General features: G+C 40.6%; 1 protein-coding gene across 1 annotated transcript in view; it reads left to right on the top strand.

The window, feature by feature from the left end:
• Window positions 1-12,652, top strand: part of TRPM1 (transient receptor potential cation channel subfamily M member 1) — a 139,897-nt gene extending 127,245 nt beyond the window's left edge. The window contains exon 32 of the mRNA XM_060002502.1: window positions 10,394-12,652. Coding sequence (XP_059858485.1) covers window positions 10,394-11,651 — 1,258 coding nt within the window. The 3' untranslated portion in view covers window positions 11,652-12,652. The remainder of the gene's footprint in view (window positions 1-10,393) is intronic.
• The last annotated feature ends 212 nt before the right edge of the window (window positions 12,653-12,864 follow it).

Genomic DNA, 12,864 nt, shown 5'->3' with positions numbered 1-12,864 from the left:
GCTTGATGGGAAATCAGCAGTTGATCTTGAGATCTTCTTTGGCGTCCTCTTTCCAAGTGACCAGGAAGAGAAGATTATGGTAAGAAAGACCCTGACAAGAAAGACAAGGAGAGAAACAAGACAGTAATTAGAAAAAGACCTGAAAGAAAGATCAGTCTTAGAAAGGAGGTGGTGATTCCTCTGATGGAGAGAAAGCTGTCCAAAGACACACACGTAGGGATGGAGAAGGTTGGGGAAGAGCTCACCTGAATGCCTTAATCTTATAAATTAATAAGAGTCAAGGGTGCTTGGATGATGGGGGTGGTGGTGGGATGAAGTGGTGGAGTTTTGACATGCCTAGTAAATGACAATCTTGTCCCTTACCTGACTCTGAAAGCCAATTCAGAGAAAGACGCAGACATCAGACAGAGGTTAAAATCTCAGCTTTATTAGTAATAAATGTTGTGCTAGAGGGTGTGGTCCAGTTCTTGCCAAATGCACACCCCAGACGTAGATGTCCCCACCCAGTCACAGGCAGCACTAGCAGCCTGCAGGCCTCCCTTCTTCCCTGCTAAGCTTACCGTTCGACCTAGACAAAGTGAGAATCCATGCGTCCTGCATGCAGCTGGCTCCCAAAGAGAGAGAGAGAAGCATACTCATGTCCTGGTCCCCAAACTCCAGCCAGAAAATTAATTCTCTCAAGAGTAAATGAGGGACTTCCCTGGTGGCGCAGTGGTTAAGAATTCACTGCTAATACAGGGGACACAGGTTCGAGCCGTGGTCTGGGAAAATCCCACATGCTGCGGAGCAACTAAGCCCATGAGCCACAACTACTGAGCCTGCATGCCACAACTACTGAAGCCCGCACGCCTAGAGCCCGTGCTCCCCGACAAGAGAAGCCACTGCAATGAGAAGCCCATGCACCGCAACAAACAGTAGCCCCCGCTCACCGCAACTAGAGAAAGCCCGCGCGCAGCAACAAAGACCCAACACAACCAAAAATAAATTTATTTTTTAAAAAAAGAGTAAATGAAAGGCTGAATCACCCAATTGACCAAATGAAACCCAAATGAAAAAAAAATGAAAGCAATATAAGAGACCTATGGGATAATATAAAACGTGCCAATCTATACATAATAGGGACCCTGGAAGGAGAAGAAAGAGAAAAGGGGATTGAAAATGTATTTGAAGAAATTATGGGCTCTCACACGTATTAATGTTGATTTTGTCAGGGATTGCATTCTGTGTTCTAGTGAACAGGCCCTTCCTTCTACACAAAGCAAGTGTGTGACTCTGAGTACACTAATTATTGTTATTTGTTAAATGGATCTGATTGAGCTGTAGCCAGACTGACTGATGCATCTTTACTGAAGTGCATGTGACAACACAAAAAATAAAAAAAGAATACTCTGCCTGGTAAGAGTGTTGTATGCCTGAGGCCTTGGGCCAAGCAGTATCAGTTTGGTCAAGTAGTTTATGCTAACAATATGATTCATGGTGAATGCCTATTTTTTCCTGGGGCTCTGGAGTCTGAACAGCTGAGATAAATCATGCTGGCACTGCATGTCTACATGACTGATCCCCAGTAAAAATCCTGGACACCAAGGCTCAGGTGAGCTCCTCTAGTTCCCTGGCTGCACATCTTATCACTAATCATTGCTCAGAGAATTAAGCACATCCACGCAACTCCCCTGGGAAAGAAGTTTTGGAAGCTTGCACCTGGTTTCTCCTGGAAATCATGCCCCACACATCTTTCCCTTTTCTATCTTTTAATTTCTATCCTTTTACTTCAATAAACCACAGCCACAAGTGTAATAAAAATAAAAAAATAAAAAAATTATGGCTGAAAACTTCCAAAACCTAAAGAAGGAAACAGATATCCAGATACAGAAAGCAAGCACAGAAGGTCCCTAACAAGATAAACCCAAACAGACCTGCACCAAGACATATTATAATAAAAATGGCAAAAGTTAAAGATAAAGAGAGGATTCTAAAGGCAGAAAGAGAAAAACAAAGAGTTAATTACAAGGGAAACCCCATAAGGCTATCAGCTTATTTCTCTGCAGAAACGTTGCAGGCCAGAAGGGAGTGGCAAGATATATTCAAAGTCCTGAAAGGGAAAATTCTGCAACCTAGGAATACTCTACCCAGCAAGATTATCAATTAGAATAGAAGGAGAGAGAAAGAATTTCTCTGACAAGCAAAAACTAAAAGAATACAGCAATATCAAACCTGTCCTACAGGAAATATTGAAAGGTCTTCTCTAAATAGAAAAGAAGTAAGAATCTATGCGAAAGAGAAAATCACAATTAGAAAGTAAACCACTTAAGTAAGCCGGTACACAGATTAAATGAAACGCTGGAGAGAGGCCAGGAGTTTTACAGTCACGGAAAATTCCGACACGTAAGAAGAAGCAATAAGAATGGTGGAAAGGAACCCGCCCAGCAACATTACAGACTTGAAGCCAGAAGGGAGGATTTGAGTTCACCTTGAGGGAAAATGCAGTAGGAAAGTTGCTAGCCAAGAGATTGCCTGGTGGGAATAATAGCAACCCAGCTGTGACTTTGTATTGGGCCAAGTCAATGTGGCTCCGTGACTCTCATAGGTGACCGTGACATACTATAGCCCAAGGGCAAGGATGCAGAAAATGAGTGATACATGAGGCACAGCAACAGGGAGGTTGATGGGACCTTGCGGGTACCATGGTGATGTCAGGGTTTGCAAATGGCAGCATAAACATATTACATCGCCTCCAGCCACCATTTATTCCTGCCCAGCCCTGGAGTCCTAGTCATGATAGATGAAGGCTTAGGGATTGTCACTACTATGTTGGAAGTAAGGGAGAGACAACCCAGGATATATCAACAAAAGCTTCACTGAGTGCCTGACCCGAGTCTGGCCAGAGTAGAGAACATAGTCAGAAAAGGCTAATGATTTAGATGATCTGAATTCTAGAAACCAAGGAGGTCTGAGGTGTGGCAATGTTGGTGTGTATAAATGATGCAGCATAGAGGTAGAATCCCAGAGAGCTTAATATTCTTTCAGCAACTACTCAGACTTTTGCTTACTAAAAAGAATGAGGACAGAAGATTTAAGACTTGAGTCTTGTTCTTTGTTTAGTCTTTCACATATAAAAACTCCGTAAGTAAGCACAACCAGGTTCTACCCTGGCTGTTCTCTCTACAATTACTAAACTTAAAAGGCAGCCCCATATGAAGAAGCAGATGGAAATTAAAATAGCTGAATGTAGAATTTGGACAGGATGAGACAACTTTATGATCTATAGATCTGAAATTAAATGACAGGGTAGGAATAGTCTTAAAACTCAATATAGGCGACCATGGGATCTTGAAACATGGATTTCGTCAAGTATGAACTGGACCTTGTTGCTCCACTAACATTAAGTTTTTGTGTTAACTTTTAACTCTATCATTAAGGAAATGTTCCCATGTAATTTATGAGATGCCTGGCAGGTAAAGGGTGATCGTTGCACATGACAAGATGACTGTACATAAAACAAGTTTTAATAACTGGCTTACTACAGAGCTCCCAACATCTATGTTTTGTTCTTAGGAAAGACACACAGGACTCTTACCTTAAGAACGTGAATTTGGACATTATATTTAATAGATCAGAGTCTATGAAAGTCCAATAAAGTTATTCCCTACATAGGCATATATTCTCTTGGAAGTCACTACAGAAGTTCCACAAATTTTATAGATTGTCGTGCCTATTATTTGAATGGAATGGAAAACATTATTCACAGTGCCTTAACAAAAATGCATTTTAGTTAAACTCCTTTCAGGTTTAGTGGTATAAGATTCAAAGTCAAAACCCCTAGGTACTAGATATACTGAGATACGGATAAAAAATATTTGAAGATTTGTAACCACCCCTACTCATATGGTCACGTCATTCTATACCTGTTCAGCACCTAGAGTTCAGGGAGTACTTTCACTGAAAAGGTTTTGAAACTAAACTGAAACTGAAATCACAGCCCACAGAAAGCATCCATAAAAGATAAAAAATGATAAACTGGATTTCATCAAAATAAAAATGTTTTGCTCTACAAAAGACACTGCTAGAACAATGGAAAACAAGGTACAGACTGGGAGAAAACATATGCAAATCATACATTTGCTGTAGGACTTGGGTACAGAATATCTAAAGAACTCTCAAAACAATAATAAGGGGGAAGTGACCCAGTGAAAAATGGGCCAAAGATTAGAAGAGACACACCGGGGAAAACATAAGTTTGGCAAATAAGTATATGAATCTATGTTCAACATTATTGGTTATAAGTAAAATGCAAGTTAAAACTACGATGAGATACTTCTACACACATATCACAGTAGCTAAAATTTTTAAATATCAGTAATACCAAGTGCCAAAAATGACACTGAGTACCTGCTGGTACACATATACTGCTCATGGGAATATAAAATTCTGAAAAATGGTCTGGTAGTTTCTTTTTTTTATTGAAGTCTAATTGATTTACAATGTTGTGTTAATTTCTGCTGTACAGCAAAGAGACTCAGATATATATATATGTGTATATATATATATATATATATATATATATATATACACACACACATTCTTTTTTTATATTCTTTTCCATTATGGTTTATCTCAGGATATTGAATATAGTTCCCTGCACTATACAGTAAGACCTTGGTGCTTATCCATTCTATATGTAATATTATAGTTTGCATCTGCTAATCCCAAACTCCCAATCCATCCCTCCCCCACACCCCCCGCTTTGGCAACTACAAGTCTGTTTTCTATGTCTGTGAGTCTGTTTCTGCTTCAAAGATAGGTTCATTTGTGTCATATTTTAGATTCCACATATAAGTGATATCATGTGATATTTGTCTTTCTCTGTCAGATGTACTTCGCTTAGTATCATAATCTCTAGGTCCATCCATGTTGCTGCAAGTGGCATGATTTCATTCTTTTTATGGCTGAGTAATATTCCATTGTATGTATGTACCACATCTTCTTTATCCATTCATCTGTCGATGGACACTTAGGCTGCTTCCATGTCTTGGCTATTGTGAATAGTGCTGCTATGAACACTGGGGTGCGTGTATTTTCTTGAATTATATTTTTCTCCAGATACATGCTTAGGAGTGGGATGCTGGGTCATATGGTAGTTCTACTTTTAGTTTTTTGAGGACCCTCCATACTGTTCTCCACAGTGGCTGCACCAGTTCACATCCCCACCAGCAGTGCAGGAGGCTCCCTTTCCTCCACACCCTCTCCAGCACTGATTTGGCAGTTCCTTAGAAAGTTAAACACACGCTCATCATATGAACCACTCCTAGGTATTTATCCCAGAGAAATGAAAACTTATTGGTTCAGCCACTCTGGGAGTCAGTATGGAGTTTCCTCAAAAAATTAAAGATAGAGCTACCCTACAATCTAGCAATCCCACTTCTGGGTATTTATCCAAAGGAAATGAAAACAGGTTACCGAAGAGACATATGCACCCCATGTTTATTGCAGCATTATTCACAAGAGCCAAGATATAGAAACAACCTAAGTGTTCGTCCATATCATGTAATACTACTCAGCAAGGAAAAGGAACAAACAACACATGCAACAACTTGCGTGAATGTCAAAAGACATTATGCAGAAAGAAGCCAGTCTCAAAAAGTTACCTACTGTATGATTCTCTTTATTTGACATTCTCAGAAATATAAAACTATAGGGATGAAGAACTGATCAGTGGTTGCTAGGATTAAGGGTAGGGGAGGGTGTGACAACAAAGATTTAGCACAAGGGAGTTTTGATCCTGATCATGACATTGGTTATAGAAATTTATACATGTTAATATCCATAGAACTGTACACCAAAATAAAAAATAGTCAATTTACCGTATGACAGTTTTAAAAAGAAAACATGATGTTAGAAATAGGGCATATTAGAAATATGTCGTTTAGACGAAATCAACTTTATTTAATGGGAAAGCCAAACAAATCGCTTTGGACCTAGAACAGTTTTTTGTTCTGTGCTGAAAAATTATTTCATTCTGTGCCTAAAGGAAAGCAGAATTAAGATGTCACAAGTTAGGGACTTCCCTGGTGGCGCAGTGGTTAAGTATCCACCTGCCAATGCAGGGGACAGGGGTTTGAGCCCTGGTCTGGGAAGATCCCACATGCCGTGCAGCAACTAAGGCCATGTGCCACAACTACTGAGCCTGTGCTCTAGAGCCCGCGAGCCACAACTACTGAAGCCCGTGAGCCACAACTACTGAAGCCTATGCGCCTAGAGCCCGTGCTCCGCAACAAGAGAAGCCACTGCAATGAGAAGCCCGCACACCACAATGAAGAGTAGCCCCCACCCACCGCAACTACAGAAAGCCCATGAGCAGCAGCGATGGCCCAATGCAGCCAAAACTAAAAAATAAATTAAAAAAAAAAAAGATGTCGCAAGTTTGGAAAGCTCGTATCTCACTATGAGCTCTGTCGTAAATGATAAATTTCTCTTATATGTTTTCCTGCCATTCAGTGTGTCAATAGATATGGGGCTCTTGTCAAATTGTTTCCTACAGAGCCTCTCTTTCCCCATCTGAAATGGAAATCTCTCCTTGGATTTCCATCTACGGATGTCATGTCAAGGTTTGTGAAACATGTCTAAGTCATTGTGGGAAGTCACAGAACAAGGCTGACATGGGAGATAGTTCCTCATGCATCCTTTTTGTTAAGCATTCCAGATCGAAGTGAACTTCACCTCAGTTTTTTTTTTTCTTTCTTCTTTCACACATACTGTAGAAACTCAATACGACTTCCCTTGATTTGGCGTAGCTGTCTAAAATGTGCTGTCTCCACCTGGTTGCTGTTTACAACGAGCTTGAAATAGCATCTGACAATTTTTCTTAACCTAAACCACATCGTGAAGCTTTGTTTCTTCCACAGCTTCAAACTAAGGGAGTGGCAGTAGGGATGGGACATTTACGGGACACCTAAAGAGGGGTCCTACACGGAGCTTGAAAACCTATTCAACGCAGGGGGGAGGGAGGTTAGGGAGGTGTAAAGGAGACAGAATCAGATGAGTTTGAGGTTTCCTTTTTCTGTGTGAGTGGCCAGCAATGCTGTTATCTGGATTAGGTCACACAGGGAAAAAAACAGGCAGAGAATTATAAAAGATTTGAGAGGAAAGATACGTATCTATATTTTACCAGCTTATTTATTTTTAAAAGTTTGCACAGCTGCTTTAATCTCTAAATGTTGTGTTTGTTAAAGGATTTCAAGTCTGTTCCAGAGGCAATGCGGTTTTTAACACAAAAGGAATGAATCCTTGGGGCAGTAGATTTGAAGTGAGCAAGGAGACATGACATTTAACAGAGAAAACCAAGTTGGACTTGAAGTCATGGAAAATTAAGAGTGCAAAGTTCTTCTGATGGTCCCTGAAATACAGGACGGGGAACACTTAGAACCTGTTGTCGGGTTCCCTATGGTAGGGAAGCTTTTTTTTTTTTTTTAATTTATTGAAGTATAGTTAATTTACAAACTAACACAATGTTGTGTTGGTTTCAGGTGTATAGCAAAGTGATTCAGTTATACATACACATATATATGTTTTCCCTTATAGCTTATTACAAAATATTGAGTAGTGTTCCCTGTGCTATACAGTAGGTCCATGTTGATTATCTATTTTTTTTAAATTAATTTTATTATTATTATTTTTGCGGTACTCAGGCCTCTCACTGTTGTGGCCTCTCCCGTTGCGGAGCACAGGCTCCGGATGCGCAGGCTCAGCGGCCATGGCTCACGGGCCTAGCCGCTCCACGGCACGTGGGATCCTCCCGGACCGGGGCACAAACCCGTGTCCCCTGCATTGGCAGGCGGACTCTCAACCACTCCGCCACCAGGGAAGCCCCTGATTATCTATTTTAAATACAGTAGTGTGCATCTGTTAATCCCAGTAGGGAAGCTTTTAAAGAAGGAAGTCACGTCTCCTCATACATGGTGAATTTGGCGAAGTTGGTCCTCCTGGTGGCAAACTTCCAGGAAGCCAGACCCTTCCTGATCAGATGATGTGATTTCCTAAGGGACATAAAAATAGTCCTCTCCCCATGAAAAGGGTTAAGAATGGAAGCCAAGGACCCTCCCACACAACGGAGCGCAGCTGTCAATGTGGCCAACAGAAGTAGAACATGTGCAAAAGCATTTCTGGGAGAATGTAGGGCAAGGTAGCTGCAGAAGCAGCAGAGTGGGGAGAGCACAGGAGATGCAGTCAGGCGGAGGGCGGAAACGGTGCAAGAAGAGCAGCAGGTAATCAGGAAGTAGAGGAGAGGAAAGCAAGCGCAGGTGAGGGATTTTAGAAGGATATGCAGAGAGGGTAGCAAAGCCATATTAGACACAGACTCGAAGCAAACTGGGTGACCTTAAAGTCTGCCTATACATTTCCACAGAAGGATAAAAGGTGGGCAAGAAGCAACAGATAACGAAAGTACAAAGTGTTTGCCTTCACCCACGGATGAGCTTGTGAACAGACCACCACACTGCCGGGTGCAGAGGGTCCAGAGGCTCTCAGTGGGAGCCAGGATCCCCTCTGCCTGGCTACCCCAGGACAAATTCAACTTTTAGAAGTTAGTCCCAGGTCCTGGACATAACTTGCTGCCTTTTAGAGTTAAATTTCATAAGCCAATGGAAAGAATTCATACTGTATGTATTCCTGAAATATAAAATATAGTCTACACCAGCAGGCTTTAGTTCAGGCAACACTATGGTCTCATAGGCTACTGCCTGATCTTCTAGGAGTTAAAAAAATCTAACAGCAGATATTTATAATCTGTCATGATCTTTCTTTCTTACAACCCCATAAGGGAATACCAATTATTAAATATAGCAAACAATTTAAAGTTACTGGTATTCTTCAGATGATTTAATGACCTCTTGTCTCTGAAGTAAACCATCTGATAATCTGAACTTAATTTTTTGTTTTTAAAATTTATTTCATTGAAGTATAGTTTACAGTGTTGTGTTAATTTCTTCTTACAGCAAATTGATTCAGTTATACATATATATATATTCTTTTCCATTATGGTTTATCCAGGATATTGGATGTAGTTCCCTGTGCTATACAGTAGGACCTTGTTTATCCATCCTATATATAAGTTTGCATCTGCTAATCCCAAACTCGCAATCCATCCCTCCCCCACCCTCCATCCCCTTTGGCAACCACAAGTCTGTTCCCTATGTCTGTTGGTCTGCTTCTCTTTCATAGATAAGTTCATTTGTGTCATAATTAGATTCCACATATAAGTGGTATCATATGGTATTCGTCTTTCTCAGTCTGATTTACTTAACTTAGTTATGATATTCTGTAGATCCATCCATGTTGCTGTAAATGGCCTTATTTCATTCTTTTCATGGCTGAGTAATATTCCATTGTATATATATATATATATATATACACCACATCTTTATCCATTCCTCTCTTGATGGACGTTTAGGTTGCTTCCATGTCTTGGCTATTGTGAATAGTACTGCTGTAAACATAGGGGTCTTTTCAAATTACAGTTTTCTCTGGATATTTGCCCAGGAGTGGGATTGCTGGATCATATGGCAACTCTACGTTTAGTTGTTTGAGGACCCTCCGTACCGTTCTCCATAGTGGCTGCACCAATTTACATTCCCACCAAGAGTGTAGGAGGGTTCCCTTTTCTCCACACCCTCTCCAGCATTTGTTGTTCATAGATTTTTTGATGATGGCCATTCTGACTGGCATGAGATGCTATCTCATTATAGTTTTGATTTGCATTTCTCTAATAATTAGCAATGAATCTGAACTTAATTATTAACAATTCATTTTCCGAATTCCCTGAACTTCAAATAAGGATGTTATTGTATTTATTTTGTCATGATAACCATTCATTGCTGACAGCTATACTCAAAACTCAGAAACCTAACTGCTAGTGTCTCCCTTTATCATCAGAGGCAATGTGATGTACCAGATGAGAGACCAGAGCTGGTGCCCCTGCTGGTGCCACACTCTTTGCCAGCTGTGCGTCTGTAGGCAAATTACTTACCCCCTCCGTGACTTGATTTCCTCATCTGTAAAATGGGGATGGTGATAATAGTGCCTTCTTCATAGGTCTGTTGTGAGGGTTAAACAAGCCTAGAATAGGACCTCAGTGAGTACGTATTAATGAATACATAAGGCATTTAGAGCAATGAACAGTAAATAGCACCATATGCGTTAACCATATTTCTATTATTTTCTGATGCTCCTCACTGTAATTTTCAGTAGTTATATTAGGAGAGTGTGAAGTTTAAAAATATGCCCCAATCAGCCCATGATTCCCAAAAGCCTGCAAAATCATACAGCAACAATAACATTATATTTTTGGTTTTAATCCTTAGTTCATCTCAGTGTAATAAACCTACCCCTTTGTATCCGCCAGAGTTGAAAATATGTCCATGAGGTTGGAAGAAATCAACGAAAGAGAAAACTTTATGAAAACTTCCCTGCAGACTGTTGACCTTCGCCTTTCCCAACTGGAAGAACTATCTAGCAGAATGGTAAATGCGCTGGAAAACCTCGCAGGAATCGACAAGTCCGACCTGATACAGACCCGGTCCCGGGCTTCTTCTGAGTGCGATGCAACATACCTTCTAAGGCAAAGCAGCATCAACAGTGCCGATGGCTACAGCATGTATAGGTATCTTTTCAACGGGGAGGAGTTGTATGAGGATACTTCCCGCTGCATGCCACCAGGGACAGGGTTCAGGAAAAAAGTTGGTTCCTTCCGTGTGAAGGAAGAGAAGGACCAAAGAACGCACCTGGTCCCAGAGCGTCAGGGCAGCCTTCGCCTGCCACCCAGCACAAGCACGCCAGCATCCCCAGACGGCGATCGACTTGCATCAGACAACGTGAAGAGCACCTCAGAGCCGAAATTAAGTCCAGATGTTGGGATTTCAGCTGAAGATGATGAAAGGCAGGCAGACTCTAAGAGAGGAGAAACAAGCTCCCCAAGTTTCAGTCAAACAGAAGTTATGCACGGACAGAACAATTTGGATTTTCAAAGCACTCAGCTAACAGTGGAAACAACGAAGATAGAAGGCACCATTTCTTATCCCCTGGAAGAAACAAAAGTGACCCGTTATTACCCTGATGAGACGTTCAGTGCTTGTAAAGCAATGAAGTCCAGAAGCTTTGTATATTCCCGGGGAAGAAAGCTGGTCGGCGGGGTTAACAAGTGGAGTGCAGCTGGGGACCAAACATGCCCCTCCACGGTTGAGCAATGGACCACAGAGTGGAGGTATCAAGTTCAAAAGATTATGCGTTCTCAGAGCACGGATATCCCTTCCTTTGGGTCTGAAACGGCACTGCAGGCTGAGCATCAAGGGCATTTCACAGACACCGAAGATGAAAACTATGTTTCTGAAACAGGCCCTCAGATCTCCCGTTTGTCACTAGCTGTTACTGACAGAACTGACAAGGAAAACTTACTGTCTGTGAAAACACACCAAACTTTGGGATTCCCATCTTTAAGGTCAAAAAGTTTACACGGCCATCCTAGGAATGCTAAAGCCATTCAGGGCACCTTAGACAGATCTAGACATGCCAGCAGTGTAAGTAACTTAGCAGTTGTGTCCAGAATTACAACGGAAGACCTGAAAGTTAAGCGAGAGAAAGATTCCTCAGAAACTGAATGCTAATGAGTTTTGTTTCTTTGATTTTTCAGTCAGAACAACTGATGAGTCCCATCTTGGTCATCTAAACACCATCCATTTCTGAAATCATTTTCATTAAAAACGTTTGACAATTTGGACTTATTTAAAATTTAGAGTTTAATTTTAGTGCATTACAATTTAACATGTAATGCACTAAACTTAATGTTTTGTTAGCACATGTTAGTAAACTTAGCTTTTTTAGTTGGAGTAGGATCAATGGAAGTGATAATACTCCAGTCACGATAAATGGCTTCATCAGTGTACAGGATCCTACGACCTCTTTATTTCTGGGGGCAACCGAATAGCCAAAGAAATGCCTTTGGGTGACACCAGTAGGTTACTTAAGGGAGTAAGCAACTATGTAAGAAAGGGAAATGAAAGACAAAGCAAACATGAAAAAAAAAAAAGGAGGGTGGGGGAAAAGAACAATAAAACTATGAGGTGCAAGAAGTGAGAATTGGAAAGGGGAAGTAAACATCATATGTTCTTTATGGGTTTCTGTTTATTTTATGTTTTAATGCTTTATGTTTTAAAATTACACGATGGAAAAAGAAGGCCACGATTATATCAAAGGTCACACTGTAATAGGGTAGGGTGACCAAGAGTTTTGTTAATGTGTAAAAATAAAGTATCCCACATGAATTTTCCTGTTGTCATCTAGTCCTTGATGGCAAACACAAATTAATTGTACTTCTGTCTACACAATGGTTGGTGTAAAGCTGTGGCCAAAACCTAACGGATACATACATGTTCAAGGTGGGAATTCTCAAGAGCTACAAAGACGATTCGTGGCTAAAAACACAAGGTGTGCTTCAACTTGTAAGTTCAAAGATACAGCATCGCCATAAACTGGCAAGGGGCAGGGGGAGGAGAGAGAGAGAGAGAGAGAGATTAATTCACTGGGGCTGGAGGGATAAATTTGGAATTTGGGATTAAGAGACACACACTACTATATATAAAATAGATAAACAAGGACTTACTGTATAGCACAGGGGACTATACTTAATATCTTGTAATAACCTATAATGGAAAAGAATCTGAAAAAAATAGATGTATATATGTATAACCGAATCACTTTGCTGTTCATCTGAAACACTGTAAGCCAACTATACTTCAACAAAAAAATAAAAATTATTAAAAAATCATTTTGCATAGAACTGTCTTAGTAAATTAGAATTATATTTCTGTTCTATGTAAA

The sequence above is a fragment of the Delphinus delphis genome, chromosome 2 (genome assembly GCF_949987515.2).
Source record: "Delphinus delphis chromosome 2, mDelDel1.2, whole genome shotgun sequence".
NCBI lineage: Eukaryota > Metazoa > Chordata > Mammalia > Artiodactyla > Delphinidae > Delphinus > Delphinus delphis.
The sequence above is the reverse complement of the archived record's forward strand: the minus strand, read 5'-3'. Positions and strand labels throughout refer to the sequence as shown.